Genomic DNA, 24,366 nt, shown 5'->3' with positions numbered 1-24,366 from the left:
CCCAAATGTTCACGCAAAGAAAGAAGGCGTAACTTTTATTCTAGCTGTAGTATTGTTGTTGCCGCCGCCGCCATGTCGTGAGGGCGCTGTGTGCTTCATTGTGAAAATGAAACTACTTTGTTTGGCCTTCCAAAAGAGCACGATATCGCTTCGTCATGCCTGGAGCTGATCCGTGCTGGTCGCTGAGGAAATACATCAACTTCGCGCTGTCGATCGCCGGATTGGCTTTCACCGTGGACGAAGAGGAGTCCAGCCCGGGGTCGTCACATGTGGTTGCCGCAGGCATCACAATATGGTAAGGAACGTAACATTTCCGTCACACGCTTGAGGAATTCGGCCAATCACAACGCACTGGATAGCTGGCCAATCAGAGCACACCTCGCTTTTTCAGACCGATGAGCTTTGTAAAAATCGACGCGTTTCAGAAAGGCGGGGCATAGAGCAGAAACAATAATGTACAGTATGTGGAAAATAATGTGTTTTTGAACCTTAAACCGCATAAACACATTTCATTACACCAAACACACAAAATAATGTTCTTTTTAGCAGCATCATATGATCCCTTTAATATATCAATGTAACATATTTTTCTTAAATATATACATGCATGGGTGTGTATTCATATATACATAATAAATATACACAGTACACACACATTTACTATATGAACAAAAACCTCAAATGTTCTTCACATTTGATGAAGAATCAAATAGTCTACAATGTAAAATATATTTTGTATCAACTAAATATACATCTCTAAACGCAGTTCTACACAAATGCAACACAGTCACAAACACACATACATAAACCAAAATTTTGAAGACAGCTTAGATGTCTAATATGTCTGTTAGACATGTTTGCACTCTCAGAGAAAACGACACACACAATGACAGTGAAAGACTAATGAGTGCAGAGAGCTTAGACCTGTACCACCTGACTGCACAAACTGATCCCTTTTGTCTGAGCCAGAATCAATAACTGGGTGTTTCTGCCAATCAGTGAATGAGAGTGTGTTTGTGTGTGTGTGTGGCATTGAGCTTTGGATCAATGCAGAGAACAACAGGGGTCTGTTCAACATGTCAAAACTGTTTCAGAAACAGTGAAAGTGGTCTCAGCTCCTTATATTTGAAAAATTGAGATGAACCACAGAGACTGAAATGCATCTGCCTTACATTAATCCAGAGATATTTGATCATCCTGTACATTTGGATGATTGGCTTATGTGTTTTAGTGTGTGTCACTCTCCAGGAGGTAAAACCAGGCTCCTCCCATAGAGAATGGACGGAGGCCAAAGCCACAGTGAGGTGATTCACATGACTGGGACAGACCTGAATCCTTTTAAAAAGAAACACACAAACACATACATGGTCCAGCTCATGAGGGTGCGGTAAAACTGTGTCAAAGTTTGTTGATCACTTCAGCCCACCCTTCAACAAAAAGCATTATCCAAAAAACTCTACATGAGTGTCTCTAGCTATCTCTTTCTCACATGAAAACCAAACACACACAGGAAGGGAACTGTAGCTTTCAGTGGAAATTCTTACCAAATTCACCACTATTTTATCAATATGTTCCTCTTTCTCTGTCAGAATTTACTAGGGCTGGTCACACTACACTTTTCGTTCCATTGACTTCCATTCATACAAATGTGAATGCAGGAGACAGGAAACCCAAGCTTATGTGAATTTCACTGGGTTCGACTGTATATTATTTTTACATTTCCATTGTATTATATGATGTCACAGAGTGCGACACTGTATTATGACCATTGTGGTGTCCATAGAAATGTGGCACGGTCAAAGTCTAAGTGTGACTGCAGCTTGAGAATGAATTGCGCCCACTGACACTGCCATTTATTTCCACATGCTGTCTTGTTTTTGCATCTGATTCAAGGAATGGATTATGAAAATCACACATAATTATGCAAAACAGCACAAATGTGCCTCTAAAACACTAAATGCAATTTTGCATATAGGTTCTGAGTGCTGTGGTGTGGAGGATGTGGCAGATTACTATAATCTGGTATACATTGCTGAAATTGTATAGCATTGATGCACCACTGTGATCCAAACACCTGAATCGACTATTTAAAATGTCAAAATGTGCTTGACTACTAGAGTTGTGTGATATGTATCATCCACAATAATACTCCACATTATATTTTAATAACAAAACAACATCTTTGTCACTTTGCAAAACCCAAACAAAAATGAATCTGCGTTTTTGAATGAATGATTTGAGTGAATGATTCAATAACCCATTCATAATTCCAATCCAATTCCCTACTATATAGTAGGAAAAATGTATAAGCAAAGAGCAGTAAGTCTGAATTCACTGTATTTATAATATAATAGGCAAAAATACTTGGATGTTCTACTAATTCCAGAAAGATTCTAAAGTACACATTCAGTGGAGACTTTACCATGCGATGAGGCCATGGGAGATGATCTGTGAATTGCAGTGAATGCAACATAACTGACACTGGCAGGTCATATGACAATGACAACATGACAAATATAGTATGACCAGATTGCATTCATTCTAAATGGTTGCAAAGTAAGTGCTAATTCAAAAGAAGTACCTAGTATGCAACTTTAGACACAGCCAGTCACTTGTATTGTTTCTAAATGAATCTGTCGATTTGAACAAAACGCTTGAATGAAAAATTCAATGACTCACTTATTAAGACAGTGACCTGCTGCCACCCACTGGCAGTTTTAGTTTTATATTTATCATTATCAGTATATAATTTATTTGTCAATATCACACACCTGCCTGATTATAAATCAAAAACATACGCAAACATCTCTTTTAAGAGGTTTTTGCACTGAAATTCCGTGTGCGACAAATTTACTGAATTTATCCCAAAGAGTCTGGCAACACAAAGCAACTTTAAGTGATTAGTAACCATTCAAATCGGATACAAAATTCAAATATTTGGGATTATGATTAGAATCGGGAATTCTGGATCAGCAATTCCACGCTCCACCAGCTAATAAGGATTTCAACCATGGATGAACATATTATAAACACATACACACACAAACAGTCTCAGTGCACAAGAAACAAATTAGCCATGGATGGATAGACTCAAATTGCATTTTAATGGCTCTAGGTACATTTTTGCTGTCATGTGTGATACTGTGAAACCATGTCAGCCCTGCTAACTTCAGGAACTTGTCAGCACTGGGAATGAGGTGCTAACAAGAGGAAATATGAGACACACACACTTGCATACTCAAAAGTGTCTGGCATTAAGCGCAAAGCCAAAGTACTGCCCTCAAAAAGTGTTCAAGACAGCGCCCCTCAGTGGCTAAACCGCTTTCATGCACACAATATATACACACAGACACAAAAGTCAGTAACTTAAATAATAAAGAAAGGCATATAAGAAACATATGACTGTTCACAGGATCTTTTTGTTTGCATTCTGTTTCATTTGCTGTGATCAAACCGAGAGTTTCGAGAGTCCCCTGCAATCACAGCTCAAAGACGTATTATCATCCTGCCTTTGCTGTAATTACTATTTTTCTGAACACCAGCTTAGAGGAGCATTTGTGCACTCTTGTGAAAGAGAGAGCAGAGGAGGAGAGCATTTGAGATGTGTGGAACAGATGTGTAGGAACAATACGATCTGATGAATTAAATGGTGAAATTCACAGGTGAAAGAGAAAACTTAACCCTAACTGACCTAATGATTAACATACACACACCATTTACTTGCCATGCTCTGTAAATAAATGCAGCACATGTACATGCCAAAAACAAAGCCTATTTCAAACCTAATCCCACTGACCTAATAAAACTGTGGAGTACTGACAAGCACATTGCTGATAATAAATGCATATCACTGCTCAAATGCAATTTCAGTATAGCTGAATTTCACCTGTATTATATTTGACTGTAAAATGAATAAGTGTCAGTGCATTTAAATGAGTTCTTATAGTAAAAAATACAAGGAAAGTAATAATAAAAAAAACAATGCATTAAGAAGCATACAACAGATGTACATATATTGTACATTTTGTGGCTGTTTAAAATGTGTGAATATATATATATATATATATAATTTTGTGCATGATTAAATATTACATTCAAAATATTACTTAAATAAGAAATTGTATATTTCATTGTACCTTTAGGGGTCCAAGCATGTCACTGGGCAGTACCCTTAAAGGTACATCTTTGTGTGTACAAAACAAGCCTTTTCAAAATGCTTTTATTCCTATTTATATACACAGACAGGACATCCAGACATCACATTGTGTTTAAATGGTCACTGTTGAAGGTATCTCCTAAAGCCACATGTAAATGTGCATCTCTGCTCTTTCCTGCTATTGTTGTTCATCCTCATGCACTCAAGATTTCCAATTTATCTCATTCAGCAACTCTCCTCTTGTTTTATTCATGTGTTCTGTTGACAAACTGGCTTAAATCAAGAAACCTATGCAAACATCTGCCAAAATCTTTCATGCTTTTACAATAAAATATTTGATTTGTAACTTGTAACTACTATTATAATGTTGAATTGGATGATAACACTTCACATTTTAGAAACTAGTGTGTCCATTTACACTTATTTCACATTGTTGTAATCTTAATTTTGAACCTTTTTAGCAAAAATATATCAGCTTGTCACTGGAACAATACCCTCAAAGGTAGGTAAATGATAAAATACGACTATGCACCCTTTAGGGGTAGATAAGGTACAGAGGTCTACTGTAATAACATGTAATAACAATAAACTTACAGTAGGCTAATTGCATTTCTATATTAGTTTTAATTAGTGTAAGTGGACCGTAAGAGAAGCACTAATATGAATTGTGTCTCATACCGTCGGGTGAGCGATGAGTGGAGATGTCAGCTGTCAGCCCCACTATCACCAGCACAAAAGCGCGCAGTCCGCTCATGAGGCGCCAGTTCTCCATGCGCCGGTAGATCCTCATGATGCCCGGCTCCTTATGATGAGATCTTCATAATATACCGACACAGAAACACAAACACAAACACACACACACACACACACACACACACACACACACACACAAAGCGCAAGCAGAGAGGATGTGAGGGACTTCCTGCAATACGATTAAATCCACAGGGGAGAAAGGGGAGGGTGGTCTACAGACCCGCGATAGAGCTGTCAGGAAAACTTTACAAAGCCAGTACTGCTTAAATCTTATGGTCTACTGTGTTCACGCTGTCCTGTCCCGTGTCACAGAAGCAGAGTGTAAACAAAAGCAAAGAGCACACAGACACCTACGAACAGATGCGGTTCGGTCTGCTTTGGTGAATTGTTGATATTTTTGGAAGAGTGCTGCTTGAATCTCCACGTGTTTTATAGCGGGGCTCTGCAGGGTCCTAAAGCTATTCATTCGGGGTCCTAAAACAAACAGTAGCCTATATTTTTAAATAACATTTTACCTTTCAGCATGCATTCTTAATCAATGTCATGATAGTGTTAGTTTATTGTATTGCTTTAGGTCAATGATTTATGTCTTTAAAACAAGTTTCATAATATCAATAAAAATAGCTCATTTTATGGTCCCAATTTATATTTCTTTAACTGTTATGTAATTATGCAATCAATGGTTACACCTTATGCTTTATTTTAAGGTGTTCTTGTTATAGTGTAATTATATTAATTAACTAGCCTACATGTATTTACTATACGATTAGGGTTAGGATTAGGGTTTGGTTTAGGGTTGCTTGCATGTAATTATGAATAATTTGTTCTTATTATAATAGCAAGTACATGTAACGTGTAACAAGGACACCTTAAAATAAAGTGTTACCCAATAAATCAATAAATAAATGCAGACGTAACTACAGAAATTAATTACAGATGTATTTACAGGAAGGTATTTTTAAATGTAAGTACAATGTAAAAATGTAAACAATAAATGTGTAATTAATTTTAAGTACACAGTAATTAAAAACATTTAATATAAAGTGGATCCATTGTTATTATATAGCTACAATTAGATGTCTATAAAGAAAACAGGTAAATAAGTAAATAGGGTCACACACACACAGAGAGAGAGAGAGAGAGAGAGAGAGAGAGAGAGAGAGAGAGGCACACAAATAAATATATTTCACAGTCTTTTAACATTTATTCCAGGTAAATTTATTTATGGTATTATTTTATTGTTTCTGGTCAATGATTTATGTGTAGCCTTTCAAATAAATAAATATATTTACTTACATCACTGTCAAATTTCACTGTTAGTGTTATTCTCATTCACTCAATCCTGTGAATGGATTCTTCTTGATATGACATAAATGAGTTCAGTGCAATTTGAAAGGTACTGTGGTTATAATCTAGGATAAAAGTTGTGGATTTTAAATTAAATAGCATATTACATTCAAAACATTATACTGTGTGATTAATCTCGAGTAAATTTTCGCCTACATAACACCGAATTCCGAAACTTTATGTGGCTCTGCATATTTTGTGAGTTTATTTGCAAGGAAATTATTCATTTTCTTAATGGGGTCATTTCCACTTTCCTTTCAGGTATGCAAGGCACTCCATAATAACTCTCTCAAGGTTTCCAGCAGGTAGCATACTGACCTCAGAGACTCAAGGACTTGTTAACATTTTTGCATTTTCAAATCAGCATGTTTGCTTGCTCTTCCTTTCAAAGCACCACAACCACAAAGCTCATAATTCTGTTTGCTGAATAAAGACGAGTTTTCCATCCTGAAGTTCCTTGTCTCTGCTTTATCATCATGTCATCCAATCTGTCATCTAACACCTGATCACTGACTTTCCAGACTAATCTCCTGTTACGCTGTTCTCTCCTGAATTCTATTACCCCAAATGTCACGTTCCGCACCAGAAACCCTGACACTTCCAGAGCAAAGGAGACAGTGGAATATATGGCCCTTTCTTTTTATCATACATCCCACGGCATTTTAACATTACCAAGCTGCGTCACTTACTGAAATTGGCTATTACAGAAAAATAACATAATGTCCAAATTTTAATGTGGGGAAAATTGCATAATGAATCTGAATAAAAGCAGGTTCAAAGATGCCAATATTGCATTTTCTTTTCTTTTTTTTTCCAAATAATACTTGAGACTATTGTTGCTGACCTTTAGAACCAAAATGACTATTATTTCAAGAGTAGAACAAGCTGTACATAATAAACCTTTGTAATATATAATTAGGCATAAGGTATACAGTGATTGTGCACAAATACATTAGGGCATCTGCCTAATCAACATGAAATTGTGTCAAATATAATTAAAAAGTAAATTTTAGTTAGCTCAATATGTCTTCTGTAGGGTAATTAACATGAAATTGTGTCAAATATAATTTAAAAGTACATTTTAGTTAGCTCAATATGTCTTCTGTAGGGTTTATTTGACATAACATTTTCAACTGCAAACAGACTCCAACCAGGTCTAGAGTCTTATAGAGTCTTAAGTGGTCTAGAGTCTTAAAATGATCAAACATGTTCTCCTTAAAAATACCTATCACACTGCACAGACACAACAGGGCATGGATGTGCATCCATATGTCATGTGGATTCACCCCAGGTCCGGTAAAAGGTGTTTTATATTTGGAACAACGCATCAGAAAGCCAAGCTCTGCTCTCAGGTGGAAGCTGCAAAGATCTTGCTCGTCTTCAGTTCTTTGCCTCAGGCAAGGAGAACGCGGGGGATATGAATCTTGTGAACAGGCACTTCCCTCAGTCACCGTGTCTTTGAAGAACCTGATCCAAAAGTTTCTGTGGAAAAAAGAAGAGGAAACTTTTAACTAAACTACAACCAGGCAAGCAGCCTGTTTGTCAAAGCATCTGCACGCTCAGGTCAAGTGGTGAAGAAATGAGGGGGAAGTGACTGTGTAATCTACAGATTACCCAGAATTCTCCCTGGCTGTCCCCCTGGGTGGCCATTTCCCCCGGGAGCAATGATAACCTGCTATCTGTGCTCCAACCACATCATGCTATCATGGCTTTTCCCTCCTCGGAGGTATTCATTTTATTTTCTGTCTGCTTCCCTTGTCCTTGGCTATCTTTGATGCTGCGCTCCGTCAGCTGCTATAGAATAACCTGCACATTCCAGTGTAGATTAGAAAAAGTTGAATATGTTTTGTTCGAGAAACAAATTTTTGTCATGAACTGCTGATTTTTACTAACTCTTAATGGAATAGTTCAACCAAAATAAAAATCTTTCATATTTACATAACTTTGATTTAACTTTTATAAAAAGTCAGTCATTCAAATTCATATGACAGTGTGACCTCAGTGGAACACAAAATAAGATGTTTAGAGGAATGTTCATGCTGCTCTTTTCCACAGAGTAAAAGTAAAACAGTTTAAACAACTGACTAATATCTGGTAAAAAAAAAACGTGAAGCAAATATAATATTTAGGCATCAGATCACTCACAAATAGTCACATCACTGGTTTAATAGTTCACTTTTGATTTACTGTAATTAAGAACATTATGTTTGAAACTATCAAGCATTTTAAAACTACTCTACTCCTTGAAGTTTTAGTGGCAACAAGAGTTAAACTCTAAAACAAAGATGCTGAAACTAATTGAGCAAGAAACTCAGTAAGCACATCACATTAAATGCGCAGTTACTGTATAATTGAACTACAGCGGGTATTTGTGTAGTCAAGCTACAGTCTTTGTCCAAGGCTGCATAACTCTTTTCTGGTTGTATATAATTTTAAAATGTAATTTATTCCTGTGATAGCAAAGCTGAATTTTTAGCAGCCATTACTCCAGTTTTTAAGTGTCACATGATCCTTCAGAAATCAGCCTAATGATTTGTTGATTGAGATACATTTCTTTTTATCATCAATGTTGAAAACAGTTGTGTTGCTTAATATTTCTATTGAAAACCATTATCTATTTTTTCTTCACGATTATTTGATGAACAGAGGGTTAAAAAAAACTGCATTTTTTGTAACAGTGTACTGTAAATGTCTTTACTTAATTGAGATGCTGAATAAAAGTATTAAACAATTAAATATTTGAAGAAGGATTAAATATACATCAAGTACATATACAGTAAATATATTATTATACATTGTAGTTGGATTATGTTTACACATGCTGGAAGAAGCAAAACAAAAACAAAAAAACCCAGCAAAAAAACACACTGGTATGATTTCAGTCAGACTAGCACGTAAATTACATTTTAAAAATTAATGCTTTTTCCAAATTGAAATGAATCCTTTAAGGTACATGTAAATTTGCTTATTGTGATAATTATTCTCATTATCAATCACTGGAATTTTCAATGTCCTTAATTGTCATAAGTACATCACAGGACAAAGTTATGCACACTATAAGCTACAAAACAACATCTATTTGAACTCTTTTGGCATCTCTCTCTCTCTCACTGTATCTCTCCCTTCACCTGCTTCTCTCTATCTTTCTTCAGCCTGACTTATCAAGAATTCATCACTGTCACAGAGGAGGTGCAAGCCTGAGAGACAGAAGGGCTTCATGGGAGACAGTGAGCCAGACACTTCATGACAAAGTGTCAGCCTCACAGGACCTGACACCCATTAAAACAACACACCCCGACAAGAGATTTCTGCTTTACAAAAGCACTCGTTTTAGGCATCCAGGGATCAGCCTGTCAGCAAAGACATCCAAAATACCAGTGAAAGCTGTCCTGTTGTGGAATTCAACACTCTAAGCATCAAAAACAGGGAAATTATTATTGTGTCACAAGCATCCCCTAAGTATCAGGGCCGTGTCTGTCACCGAAAAGAACAAAAGGAATTCATGAAATCAGCCTTGAGTGGAATTAATCTGGATATCAAAAAGTAGTTTGATAGGCAGGATTCATTTGAAGAACTATACTGTCCTCTGCTGGAAGACAGGGTAAGTATAATTAATATGAATATCTGAAAAAAGAAACTTGTCTTTATTTCTTCACGTTTTTACAAACCTGTACAACTTTGTGGAACACGAAGATGGAGATATTCTGCAGAATGTACTAGTAAATCTGTTAAAGTGAATGGTGACTAGAGCTTTCAAGCTTCAGAAAGGATGAAAGAGTACCATAAAATGATCATAAAAGTGGTTCATATGACTTGTGTACAATATTCAAGTCTTCTGAAGTCATACAGGAAGTTTTTGGGTCATAAAATTAAGTCATATTCACTTGTAATATCTTCTAATTCTTGAGCTGTTACATCAAGAATTGCTGTGGCTGGATCATTGAGTCTGTGAACTGAATTAAAAAACCAGTCCAGTTAGTTAATAATTAAAGTGCCCCTATTATGGGTAATGAAAGTTCATAAAAAAACACTTTCATTGTCTTCTAATATGCATTTATTTTTACCTTACTTGCTCAACGTCTCCCAAACGATTCGCTCAGCTATTCATTTTTCCAAACCCCTCCTTTGAGTGACGCTATTCTGCGGTGATTGGTCCGATTGGTCTCATTTTCATTATGCCTGATAAAGCAGCGTTTATGAGGGCATGAAAGGTCATTTTCAAAAATCCATAATAGGGGCACTTTAAGACTGGTTTTGTGAACTGGATCAATCAAATCATTGAAAAGATCTGACTCAAAAAAACTATTAATTCCCAAATCTGACATTATTCTTGACATCTGTCAAGAAGAGCTACGGCAAAGATTATCAGTGAATAACAACTTAAATTATCATACGACATAAGAAGACTTGAAATATAATGCACAATTAATGCAAACTACTTTTATACTTTAATAGTGTTTTTCCTTTCAAAAAAAAAAAAAAAGAAGCTTCAGTCACAATTTATTGTAATTTCATGGGGAAAAAACAACCAGCACAGTCTTCAGATTGCTTCCTTTTGTGTTCCACATAAGAAAGAAAGCTTACATGGAACTACATGAGGGTGAATAAATAATGACAAGAGTTTTCATTTTTAGGTAAAATATCTCTTTAAGTGGGTTTTCACAATGACCCAACAAGATAAATGTAACGGTCATGTTGTATGCCTATATTATCATTTCCAAGCTGTTGTGAAGCACTGTTCTCTCTCTGCACGAATGCCCCTCATGAGCCTCTATATATCACTTGACACCTCAGTATGGAGGTAAAAGTTCAGCAAGGTGAGATCAGACAGTCTGGCACCACACAGCACCTGCTGTTTCTAACCGGAGGGAAGGTTTTCACAGAGCAGCACAAGTTTCATCTCCGCTGTTACACTTGGGCCGACAGTTGTGACAGAACGCATTAGGAGACAAAAGCCTCAGGTGTGTTTGTCCTTGTGGGGGTCATTAAAGGTCAGTCTGGAGGATCACTTTAGAGTGTTCACTGTTACAGCATCAGCACAAAGCAACAGAACCGTTCGGTCATGACGTCAATTTGTAAGCCAGTCCGGGAGGCTAATTCGCTGTGCTTGTTCCTTCATTAATTTCCAATGGGATTTTAGAAAAAGTGGTTTTCAAGGTTGCTGCTATCTGAAGACACTTGTCTTGTTTTGTTCAAAAATCACATGTAGTCATACCTCACATTTTGAAATCTTGCTCTTTAAAAAGGCAAGTCACTAGCAAATTGCTACATAAGCACTATATACTGTAACTCACGTCCTAGATTAGTGGTTCTAAACCAGGGGTCCAGTGCCCACTAGGAGGCCTCAGCAAACTTCCAAGGGGGCCCACAGGAGGACTGAAGTCATTAAATTAATAAATGATTTTTATATTAAAATAACTCTAAATTAAAATGCAAAAACCACATAAAATAAAAATGTAGAGTGACAATTTATTTTCCCTTTAAACAACAGAGGGCCTTTGAGTAAAAAAGATTGAGAATCACTGTCCTAGATAATAGATGGAAAGTTGAGCTTTTAAAGCACACAAAAGTTTCAACAAAGTTAAGATCTTATTTTATTTATAGCCAGTCCTCTCTCTCTCCCATTCGCTTCTGGTGAACTCTCCAACTTTTCAGTCTTCATACAAGCCAAAAAACAATCTTTTTTAAAATAAAAGTTTAATTTACTCATAATTCAAGGAACATTACTTTCTTGAATACACTCATTAGACATCCCAGAGGGAACCCACTGCTGGAAAAAGCTAATTCTCTTTCAGATTTTAGGACTAAAAACGGAACATCTCTCAGAGTCTTGGTTACAACTCTGAATCTAATTTAATTTCAGCTATTAAACCAGGCACGCTTTAATTTAATTCTCATTTTAATTACATTCTACTAAGGTAACTACATATCTGGGTCCTGAAAAAAAACACTATCATATTTTACTGTTCAGCTCTATATTCAGCTAAGAAGCATGTCTGTGTAAAGTTTAATTTTGCTTTATACTGGCTGCTTTTCACGGTTCATTTGAGTTTTTTCACAGTCTTACTCTCAATGGCTTTCACAATCATTCTCCAATCAACAGCTGTGCTCTTTAGCGAGTTTAATTAAGCTTACAGTACAAAAGGGTTTACAGCTGTAGCCTCTGCTCCCATGCTCCCTCTAACACGAACTGGCCAAATTTGGATTATATCAAACTGCCTTACAATTTCAAATATCAGTTATTTGATGAAAACACAATATGTGACCTGGTGCATTCTCTGCACACATCGGTATACCTCTAATTCACTTTTATGAAACAAAATGCAAAACATTATAGTGCCTCGGGAAAATAACTACCTGTTACATGGCAGTAATGGATTTGTTTTAGTAAAATGGAATAGGTGTTTCAGTGTAACAAATAAATGTGGTGCCACAGGGACAAATAATCAGATCTTAGGATATTTTATAAAAAATTAATTAATTAATTAAATCTGTAACACTTTACAAGAAGGTCTTATTGGTAAACATTAGTTAAGGCATTAGCAAACAATGCGAAATACATTTTCAGTAATATTATATTTATTACTCTTTGATAATGTTAGTTAATGAAAATATAATTATTTATTGCTTGTTCATGTTCACAGTGCATTAATGTAAACATTTTGACATTTTTAACCTTTTGAATGTAGTAAAAAAAAAAAAAACGATAGAATAATACATTCTGTAAAAGTATTGTTTATTGTTAGTTCATGATGTAGTTTCCGAACTAATGTTAACAAATGAAAGAACCGTAAAGTGTTAGCAAAAAAAATCTTGTTTCTCTTCTGCTCTAGCTTGTGAACTAATCTAGCATATATTAAACTAGGCATTGTATATTATGAATATTCTTAGCTCTTATGACAGATAAGCCTTAATATTCAAAGCAGTTTTGTGTGAGATTTAAAGATTAACCTTTTTGAACACCTCAGCCCTCAGTCTGTTGGTTTCCAACACCAGCCTCTTCCTCTCCTCCTCCTTCTTTTTGGTCACCTCAGGGAGTTTGTTGTAAATCCTGCAAGCACAGACTGAGGATGATGAATGTATAATGACATGAAAAAAGTGACTTGGAGGTGGGAGAAGGAAGTGATTCATCTACTTTTCATCCAAGCCGGCAAACAGAAACACACAAGGAAATATCTTGATATATGTCAATATATACTTTTATCCAGTATATTTCATCTGATCTGGTGGCTTTTATTCAAGCAGAGAGATAAGCAAACACTGTCCTTATCAGAAAGGGGTCATATTGTGTTCTTGCACTGATAAGCACCGGTACATGTGTGATATTATGAGGGTGTTTATGTGAAAACTCACTGCCTGGATCTCCATTGCATCTCCTTGCCTGAGATGGCTCTGTCTCTGGGTTTGAAAAGGTTATCTACAAAACATATTTACAGCAGGAGAATAAAGGATAACAGTTAAATGGAAAGGTCGTTACAAAGCTTAATATTTCATTTTTTACATTTTATTCTTTAGTTTCAGTTTTTAAAGGCTGTCCTGGTTAGTCTGTGACCTTATTGGCCTACTTGGCCTTACAAATCAACAAACTAAGTGCTTGTTGAACAAATATTGCATTTGCACATATACAATAACTTGTGAATAAGACCATTTTTACAGAATCATAATGGCACCAATAGGTGGCATCAGTTAGCTGCAGGAGCAACAGGATGTGTCATGTACTTTTTAAGATTCATTGTTCATTCTCAACAGGGCCGCAGTGAAACATGCAGAGGTCTTTGAGATCTCTATTGTATCTGTTTGCTTTTAATAAGTCTGTCCCGCCTCAAGTTTGTTCTGATATAACCGAAGTTCTAATGCACCAAATGTTTCACTGCAGCACTGAATTGTCTGTGAAGGCATCAATAATGTGTCTTGCTGCAGAGCGCTTGCCCTAAAAATCGTAAGATGATGACCCTTATACTCACTGTTGGCACTTTTTACAGGCATCTGCCACATTGATGTACTGTTACCAATTCATTGTTCATTGCTACTATTGATACCTGATTTAATGGTTATAGCAGTAATACTGAGACAGCATTGCTGCAGCACTAGATCTGCATCACAGCTCCTTCAACTGTGCATAGGATGCTAATGAAAACGGAGTATCTTTACCACTAAGGGGGTGTGGTTTGGTGCAGTTCCGCCTACGGTTAGCCGTCTCCACGCCCATGATAAATTCAGCTGTTTGTAAGCTCCGCCTCTCCCTGGCCCTCAGTTCCAATCGTCGCACCCGATTCTGAGAGCGAGAGATGAAATCTGGACGAAACCGCTCAAGAGCATCCTACACACATTTGGATATGAACACAAGGTTTGTGCCACAGTGAAATGCTGGGGTGTATATTTATGATTTGCCACATTTGGGTGTTCAGGAAGGAAGTAAACTTGATTCACTGAGGCTTTGTTCACACAAAAATCCAGGCTTGTACAATATATTTGACACAGTTAAATAAAAAAAAAATTCCAATCTCAAAATGGATATCCAATTTATTGCACTGTACATTTTAATGCTGTGATGCCTAAATTCAGTTGTAGCTTTTAAACAATTGATTTTATTTTTAGTATTTTATGTAAAAAAAAATAGATACAAAAATAGTATAGAATTTTAATATCAGCCATAACATGAAGATAATTATCAGCTTATCAATATCAACATAACTAAATGACTAATTCAAACCATATGTGGGTGTATGTTTGTAATGGTTTGTACATATCTTTGCAGTTTACAAAAAAAAAGGATTAGAGTCAGATATGCCCCAATAAATCTGTTATTTTCTGCCTGTCTGAACAAACCCTAAGGAAAACCTGATGGTAGCCAGATTCCTTCAGTAAAACCATACCCTCAAGCTAAGCGACTGGTATCCTGTGTCCTGCTGGTCAGTCTTGGGCCCACAGATGCAATTAGTCAGATGAGGAGAGACCGGGCACTCAATAAGTCTCCTGACTTTCTCAGCAGTGTGGAAAACTGTTCTGACCTCAAGATGGGCCCTTATGCGCACCTGAGGGACTCCTGTACAGATAAATAATGATGTTAGCTCAGTGCCTTAGCATACAACCTGTCAAACACTTGCTATAACACATTTTACCTGGATAAGTACTGATACATTGCAATACACACAAGTACTGGTACATAAAAGTAGTGTTAGACATGCAGGTGAACAGTCCACTATAGGGTTTGTGAACTTTTTAGTATTTAAAAGCAATGAATATTAAATGGAAAGTAATGTGGCAGGACGTGATTTTTTTCCCCATTAGGATTTGATTAAATCCACCTAGCAATTACTTAGCAATAGGGGTGGGCGATTTACCGATGGACATGATTAACTGGTAGAAATTTGTCAACCGGTAGAGATTTTGGACTATCGTCTCTGTCACGGTTAAACGCTCACATTACAATACCCATAAAACGAACTATTGCTGGAACTACCTGCGATGGAAGGAATCTGCTGGAACATTGAAAATGATGGACTGGCCACCTCAAAGTCCGGACCTCAACTCCATTGAGCAAATTTGGGGCGAGTTGGAAAATAAACTGGACAGATCTATTGTATGTTCAAAGGAAAGCCTTTGGCTTCAGTTGCAGAAGGCATGGGATAACATTAGTGTTTTTTGTGATATTGACACTGACAAAAATTATGACATTTCTATGGTTTTAAAAATGATGATATCATAAAGACCCTATTTAAAGTAAAAATAACTATATTGTGATATATTGTTACTGTGAAATAAAATTACTCATATCATGATATAAGATTTTGGTCACATCACCCACCCCTACTTAGCAATATGCTAAAAACACTCCTTTGTAACCACACAATACCAAAAAAAATTAAAAATAAAAAAAATCTGTTGCATGTAAAGTAAAGGTGATGTCACATTTACCATAATTCTGCATATTTTGCAACAGGTTGGTGACACAGATTTGTCGCACTGGCCAACATAAAGCTGATTTCTGTGTGAGCTCAGCTGTTCTTCATATTTCTACCCTACTCACAATAGACAGTGGACCTTTTATGCCCACAAAATTCTGTTTCTACTAACATGCAGACTGTATTTACAAGATAACATTTTCATTATTAGATAATGAAACTTTTTATTGACAATAATTTACTGATAAATTATATCTAAAAAAAAAAAAAGTAATTTTGCAAGCTCTTGTCACTTGATCCTCTAAGGCAGAGTAAGATGTTGCATTTTCATGGCATTTCACACTGAGCACATTCAAGCTCTTGATTATCGCAGGGGAGTCCACCATTTTGTTCAAAATTGGCTCTGAAATAAAAGCTAAAAACCTATTCACTAAAGCATGTCAGGATCAGTGAGAAAGAGACAGGCTGATTTAAAAGACAGATGCAAAGGGTTGCAAAAGGACAGTGAAGGATTGACACATAAATAAACTAAGACTTGTGGATAAGTGCCCTTATGCGCCCTCCCTGCGGTGGTACCTGGTTCATCAGAGCCCAGTCATGCAGCCGTGCCGTCACACGCCTCACGGACCACATGCAAAAGATCAGTGTGCTGCAGGGAGGATGTTATCATTCAACTCATCACAAGGAAATGTGTTTAGCCGTACAGAGCCAGAATAGGGGCCAGAGAAACCAATAGACTTTAGATGCAAGGTAATGTGGAGTCAATGATGCATCATCTCACATAAGAAGATTGAAACTCACCCTATTTTCTTTTCAATAGCTCCCCCTCGCTTGCTTTCTCTTCCTTTATAAAAAAATCTGTGTCCTGACTGTGCATCTACTAAGGTAAATAATTGTAAAATACCAACATCAAATGCTGATAACGCTACAATCTGCTACTTTGCTTTACTTGAAAAGCATCTCATTATTCCAAGATCAAGACTCTCTCAGTTAAAATCCGAAATCCTGCCTCGCAGAAAACTTACAGATTTAACAGATTTCACTCCATCTCTGGATACCCAGCCATGCACTCTGTATCAAATGATGCCAGATTAAACCTATTCTGCCCATTTGCACCAGCGGGCCATTTTATCTGACATCTGATTGACCCACTTGAGCTGGCACACTCTAATCCCTTTCTAGGTGCATTCTTTTGTTTTCACAAAGCCATTTATAGTTTTTCTGACAGTGCATTACCATTCCCAAAGGAGCTTGAGGGAAGGCCGTCTCATTAATAATGCATGAGCCACCAATCAGAAGGTATGCAACCAGAGTAAGAGATGCTGAAATAAAACCGCGCTAGTTAAGACATCACACAGTGTGTCGGAAAAGAATGTCGCAGCAAAGCTACAGAATAAATGAGAGGAAGAGCAAGAGAGAGAGGATGGATACATTTGCATGGCTGCTGAGGAGCAGGGAGGTGATATAGGTACCTGATGGCTTGCTGAATGCCTGCCTGGCTCTTAGATTGCTCTGTGGAGGCCCTAAGACATCATTAGCCTTTCCATTCAGTCTGAAGGCAGCAGAAGATGAGTGGCACCTTGTTCTGAATGGCATTGATGTTAAAGTGGAACACTGCATGTCAGAGTTGGAGCCAGTATTACTTTTAAAGGCACTGCCATTGATGGTTGACCCATTCTTCAGGTGCTGGGACAGCCTTTCTGTTCCATCAACGCCAACGTTTGCCATGTCCCAGTCACTGTAGGATCTTTTAGTTTGAATCATGGTTTCGGGTTTCTCAGGGGTCTGAGTAAAAGATGGTTTTCCAAGGGAAAGGGACAGAGTGGATCTATACAAAGTCTGTCCAAGAGGGATTGAGAGGGATTTGTCCAAGTACAGAGTAGATCTGAACAGCTTGGATGGAAGGAGCTCCAGATGGGCACAAGAGCGGAAGATAGGACGTTTTAAAGAGTCTGTTTGATCTTCTTCCTCAGTGTAGCTGTGCTCATGGACTGGTGGAGCTTGAGGACTGCTGGGGGTCTCGCTGGCACAATGTCGTTCTCTGTTCTCGGTCACCATCACCACAACTGTCTTGTGTCTAGGAGGCACCGGAGTGCCAGCAATGGCTTGTAGGGTTTTATTTTCACTGCGGGCCATGAAAGAGGGCGGTCTGTCAGGCATGTTAAGAGGATGAAAGGTTGAGTTTGAATAAGCTGTACAATCCCTTTTAGGAGACAAACTCCGGGCGGTGATGGTGATCGAAGAGAAGCTTGACCGCAAAGTGGGTCTATTGTAGCAATGGAGAGCTTCAGGGACGCTACGTGTCCGGCCCAGGAATAAAAAAGGACTAGATGTGTGTTGTGATCTCCATGGTTCATCAAATGATGTAAATCCAGAGAAAAACGGGGGTGTTCGCCTTACTCTCACTGGGTCCTCCAATCTAGTCCTCAGACTCCTCCATGGTGTCATGGCATTTTTGTGCCAGCAATACTCATTATCCACTGCCTGTGAAGTATACAACCTTTAGTATGAAGCTTCAACTTTTACAAAATATTACAGGAATATTCTGGGTTAAATATATATTACATTTAGCAGGGTTGAGTTCTCATGACAATTCAAAGAACTTCCTGGGTGAATTTAAGATGGATTCATTCATACCAATATATGAATAAAATTTGCTCATATATTGGTTTGAATTTTCAAGCAACCTTCAAACATGACTAATATCTAGCTGATTAGATATTTAACAGCATGAAAAAGTAGGCTATATTCAGCATATAATGGCATATAATTTCACCCAGAGGCAAAAAGACAGACACAACATGTTAGACAGTCTCGTGGCCTAATGGTTAGAGTCAGACTCGTAACCCAAAGGTTGCGGGTTTGAGTATCGTACCGGCCGGGATTGTAGGTGGGGGGAGTGAATGTACAGCGCTCTCTCCCACCTTCAATACTACGACTGAGGTGCCCTTGAGCAAGGCACTGAACCCCCAACTGCTCCCTGAGCGCCGCAGCATAAATGGCTGCCCACTGCTCCGGGTGTGTGTTCACAGCTGTGTGTGTGCACTTTGGATGGGTTAAATGCAGAGCACAAATTCCAAATATGGGTCACCATACTTGGCCACATGTCATGTCACTTCACTTTTTTTTTTAGACGACTATGAAAAATCAAATCATTGTACAAACTGTGGGATAAAGTGAAATTATCTTCTATAGTAATCAAAAGCATTTCGCAAATGCTGTCAATGGAGTTTAACTTGCATTTAACCTGGAATATTAATTTAAATCGAAACAGTAACATCCTCACATGCAGTGTAATATCAGTTATTTCTTATTCAGGCTACAAACCAGCTCTAAAGGTGATATGAATGCATCTGTGATATTTGTGGTCTTTTTATTACCCCTCTATAAATATGAATTTCACCCAGAGGCAAAAAGACAGACACAACATGTTAGACAGTCTTGCTGTTTTATGATGAAATTTTGGGGCAGAAAAAATATCAGTAGCAGCAACTAATATTGCACCGATTTCTGTATTGTATATTTACAACAACTGATAAACATGATTAAACATTTGCATGTTTACTTTGGCAAATTACTGATAAAAAAGGAAAAACTGTAAGTATTCTGTCAGAAAAGCCTCAGGTGAAGGCATCGGAAATGCAGTGCGAAAACAAACTGTGAAGAAAATGGTTAACAAACACATAAAAACAGAAATCCTAAGAAAATAAACAATGTTTGAGACATTACTATTAATTTACACAGCTAGCCTCTTAATTTTATTTGCTGCTGATTTAGGGAAAGGTCAAACAGTGTGACTGAAACTGTTGCTGTCTTCAATTACAATAGCCAACCTCCACATTTATTACCAAAACTGAGGAGTGATCACACACACCACAAGACTTCTTTACCACGGAGTATACTTTCCTATTTTTAGTTTAAAAGAAGTATACTAATAGCACACTTGAATAAACTTCTTTTTTCGTAAGGGGAATGTTGACTTCCAGACTGAAATAATGAGTAATTATCAACAACATAGATACAGTGAACATTAAAATTTGTCAGCCAGTTTTCACTCAATGTTTTCACAAGTCAAGCTTGCCTGTGTGACTTTTGAAAACGTAAAATTAGGTTTCATTTCAAAAACGCTAAAGCCCAAACGTGCCCGATACCTTATCTATATTTATAATGCATATGTAATTTATACATAATGGATTTTATCTGTAATTCGCTGCTTGCGTCTCTCTTACCTCATTAATGTTGGGAGCCGACTGATAAGAGCACCTCCAGCCTCTGAGCCGCAAGTTTGAGCGCATGTTTCTTACATTTCAAGCTGTGGAAAACAATAATACGTCATTCATAGTTATTATATAAACGCAGTTCACAAGTTCGCCTAAAGTGCGCAAGACAGGTGCCATATTGTACAAGCGCAATAAACGACACGAGCACGCGCCGTTTGTCAGCCCAACCTACTCTCTTCTGCTCACCTTTACTTAAATTATTCATGAGTCGGCACTATTATCCAGTTACCACGCCACTCTGAGAGAGTTTTCAAGTATTTTAGCTTACCTGTTACTGGTATGCTCACAGCTTATTCTCGTTGTTACTTCATGAGTAGTTGTCTTTCCAAATAATTACCGAGTTCTGAAAAAGCTTTTTCATATTCACACTGTGGCATGCTGTTTATTCATGATGTGTATAAGCCCTCTTAACCCTCCAGTTGCCATATCAGCTTACATGATTTAAATATTTAACAGCAAAACAATGGACATTCTTGTTTGAGTCTCAAATGGTTGACAGCATAGGCTACACATTTGTCTCCACCAATAACTGCTGCTGAAAACAGCAGACATTAAAAATTAATTCAAAGTGTGGCTGTCACTTCCAGGCAGTGTTTGGCAAGTTACTCCAAAATTAATAATTGGGAATAACTTGTTATTTTAAACAGCCATAATTTACCTAATGGACAACAAGCATATATTTTTAGGAGGAAATGTAACAGCAAATCTGAATCCAATTTAATAAATACTACAGCAATAGAAGACAAATTACATCCCATGTGGATGTGATTATGTTCCCTTAAAAACAAGATAATTCTGTATTATACTGGAAGGATGGAAACCCTATGTGGTTATTGTGGACATTAAGGTCACCCACTTTAAACAAACACGTATGCAAACCAACAAAATTTCCCCATCTATCTTCTGAAGCAAAACTCATTATCTTACTCTCTTGCGCTTTAGCTCAACAACCGAAACACCCAGTGGATGAAAAAGGAAGAGAACAGTAAAACATTTCCTGTGAAAAAGATAATTATGCATTCATTGCCTTTGTTTTCTGTTGGTTCTGCTTTATCTGTGTTGAACCAGCGAGGGGAATTGTACTAACAGCTGATCTGTCTCTGAAGAGTAGCTGGGCAATATTGGATGTGTCTCTCCGCGTTGACTGATTGCTATCATCAGAGGGGGTTGAACAGTCACGGCTCTTGCCCTGACCTGAGGATTCATATGGAAAATAGTGAAAGGCTCAAGAGCGTGCATCTGTGAGGGAAATCGCTTGCTACGTGAGACTGCCAAGTCATTGCGGGCCATCTGCGATGAGTTGGTGTGTTGCAGATTTAGAAATGTAATAACAGTTTTCATACTTCTGTGTTGAATTTAGGATTTTATTCAGCAGTAGTGTTTTCTTCCATGTTATTTTAGCAATTTGTCTACTCGTTGCCATTTATCTTTGTCCCTAACATGTATTATATGTACAGAAGTGGCTCTCAACTGAGGGTATGTTACCGTAAAGTGGGTTGCAAAACTGTTCTGAGTCAGGACAGCAGGGAAAACAATGCTAAATGCAAATAATATATATAGGCCTCATCTTATATAATCCATATAATCCTATATTATGATAACAAAAAATGAAATGTAGGCGAAAACACTTCCCATAGCTTTTGTTGTTAATGTCAAAAGTGTCAAATCCAACATTTCTTTTTGTTGTCTGGTGAAAACTGACCGAATTAGGCATATGCTGAACACAGACAGGTTGACATCCTTAAAAATTATGGACAAAACTGCTCAAGTTACATGAACATACTAGACAGGTGGCAATAAATAAGGTCTCAAGGATGAACATGGATTGTGCTGAACACACTATGGCTACTGATAGTGTGAAATCATCCCAATTCAAAAGATATTTAGAAACGAAACACTCAAACTATAGAGACAGTGTAAAGTTATTAAATCTTAACATTATTATTAAGATTTCCTCCCATCGAGGCGTTCCCCATAGCGACCCCTAGAGGACGCAGTTCGAAGTTCCCATGAAAGGGAATTGTTATTACCTATGTAACAGTTTTTATAACAAAATTTGGTTACACTTTATTTTAAGGTATCCTTGTTACAGTGTAATTATACATTTAAGTACTGAGTAATATTAATTGACTACATGTACTTGCTATATGGTTAGGGTTAGGATTAGGGTTTGGTTTAGGGTTGCTTGCATGTAATGAAATAACTGTTATTATGATAGTAAGTACATGTAACATGTAACAAGGACACCTTAAAATAAAGTTTTACCAAAAATCTGGTATATTGGGTCACTACCAGTGTAAAATCTGCCTCTTAAAGTAAAACCAGTTGAGAACTTATAGTAACTCCTTTCAAAACAATTGATGGAAAAAGAATCAGATTTACATAATAGAAATCATGTTTCATTTCTCTCATCCAAATTATTTTGGACCAGCAAAGCTGCTTTGGGCTTTACATTGGATTAAAGCATAAACCAACATGGTGTTGATATCAAGCATGTCTCTGGCTTCTCCCCAGTGCTGTTGAGTCGAGAACAGTATGTGGTCTGTGCAGTGCTGTTGTTGCTCCAGAGCTCATTGTGATGGGTGAACACACTGATTCACATGCAGAGGGAATGGGATGATGCCATGGGGGCATTGCAGCTGGGTAGGGAAACATCTCTAAGCACCATCGCACACAAATAAACACATCAGCAGCCAGCTATAACAGCAGGGGAGGTACAAAGAGGGGGCTCTGGTGGTGAGACTCCCTGATAGGCTGTCGCTTTGTATCAAAGCATTTCTCTGCTTTGACTCCAAGGTGTTTTATTACGATGATAATTCAGCCACTTGATTAATGCCTGCTATAGTATGTAAGGACAGTCTGCTGAAAGCTAGTCTCAACTTGTAAATCTACTAGACTTTGATGGGACAACAGATCCTTAAATATAGGTATTCAGGCAAAAATTATTTCATTTTGCAAAAGCATATGCTGTGTCTCGTTCCAATCCCTATCCCTATTATGTGAATCAGTGTATTGTGAACACAAGTCTGGCCACTATAAAGGACCTTGATCCAAAATCTATGATTTTTAGAAAAAAAAGTAAGCATGAAGGTGAACCCTAACCTCACCTCTAAAAATAACCTAACATGGGGGTTAAGCAGATTGTATGAAAATGATACAAATTCAGCCACCAGTTTAGCAAAAATGTATTGCCAAGAGTCTGTGTTGGAAGCACAGCTCACACAGAAGTCACTTTCAAACCAAGCAGCTTATGGTCAACGCAGCAAATCTGCATGGCCAGCTTGAGCCTCTTGCAAAATCTGCATGGGGAAATATTTTGTCCTTAAACATCATGTGGACTACTATTTAAATGACTGCACATTTAGAGTAATTTGTTTGGAAATCAGATTAAACAGATTGCACTATTTGTTACTGAGTTCGGGAATCAGGCTACACTGAAAAAAAAATGCATAGAAACAATTTCCACTCAGAAATGCTATACTTAATTTCACAGACAATTACAAACAAGACAGCACATTGAATCAAACATGAAATTTTGAAGTAGAAAGACTGAAATAGTATTTTCTCATAAAATGTCTCCAAAATTTAATTTACAACTTTTTTTACAGTGTACGCTGCAGATTCAGTAGCATTGTTGCAGCACCATTAAACCACTTGCTCATAGTGATTTATTGTGATGTTTCGTCCTCATCGCTGTAAGAATGTACACACGAGAACCGCTAATGGAACCATACGTTACAGGTTGTGAAAAAGATTGAGGAAAGGGATTGAGACTCATCCAGTCATATATAAATCTGTGACTCAGAAGAAATGAGGCAAAATATGCTGAGGCTGGAAATATACTTCCAGATATTCTCAGCTCTCAGTTTATTTCAATAAGCTATAACTAGTCAGAATAGTGCTGTCAAAGGCTGATTCTAAGTCG

At 37.3% G+C, this 24,366-nt stretch overlaps 3 protein-coding genes across 5 annotated transcripts in view; all 3 read right to left on the bottom strand.

Moving 5' to 3' along the window:
* adam12b (ADAM metallopeptidase domain 12b) overlaps window positions 1-5,294 on the bottom strand; it is a 113,447-nt gene extending 108,153 nt beyond the window's left edge. For 2 of the 3 annotated variants that reach the window (XM_016498609.1, XM_016498611.1), the window contains exon 1: window positions 4,835-4,993. In XM_016498609.1, coding sequence (XP_016354095.1) covers window positions 4,835-4,946 — 112 coding nt within the window. In that variant the 5' untranslated portion in view covers window positions 4,947-4,993. Of the gene's footprint in view, window positions 1-4,834; window positions 4,994-5,129 lie in introns of those variants that run through there. The other variant, XM_016498610.1, reaches the window with a different exon arrangement.
* Window positions 5,295-7,246: 1,952 nt separating this feature from the next.
* LOC107697690 (centrosomal protein C10orf90 homolog) lies at window positions 7,247-18,136 on the bottom strand. Its single transcript, XM_016498484.1, has 6 exons — window positions 17,634-18,136; window positions 15,133-15,302; window positions 14,408-14,576; window positions 13,610-13,673; window positions 13,208-13,307; window positions 7,247-7,738 (listed from the first exon to the last, which is right to left on the bottom strand). The coding sequence occupies exons 1-6, from the start codon at window positions 17,923-17,925 to the stop codon at window positions 7,700-7,702; spliced, it is 834 nt and encodes a 277-aa protein (XP_016353970.1). The 5' UTR covers window positions 17,926-18,136; the 3' UTR covers window positions 7,247-7,699.
* LOC107697670 (uncharacterized) lies at window positions 17,990-20,563 on the bottom strand. Its single transcript, XM_016498467.1, has 3 exons — window positions 20,391-20,563; window positions 18,084-18,645; window positions 17,990-18,000 (listed from the first exon to the last, which is right to left on the bottom strand). The coding sequence occupies exons 1-3, from the start codon at window positions 20,454-20,456 to the stop codon at window positions 17,990-17,992; spliced, it is 639 nt and encodes a 212-aa protein (XP_016353953.1). The 5' UTR covers window positions 20,457-20,563.
* Window positions 20,564-24,366: the final 3,803 nt, after the last annotated feature.

Source organism: Sinocyclocheilus anshuiensis, unplaced genomic scaffold (genome assembly GCF_001515605.1).
Source record: "Sinocyclocheilus anshuiensis isolate Anshui unplaced genomic scaffold, SAMN03320099.WGS_v1.1 scaffold446, whole genome shotgun sequence".
Taxonomy (NCBI): Eukaryota; Metazoa; Chordata; class Actinopteri; order Cypriniformes; family Cyprinidae; genus Sinocyclocheilus; species Sinocyclocheilus anshuiensis.
Note: the sequence above shows the minus strand (reverse complement) of the source record. Positions and strands in the feature narration are given on the sequence as shown.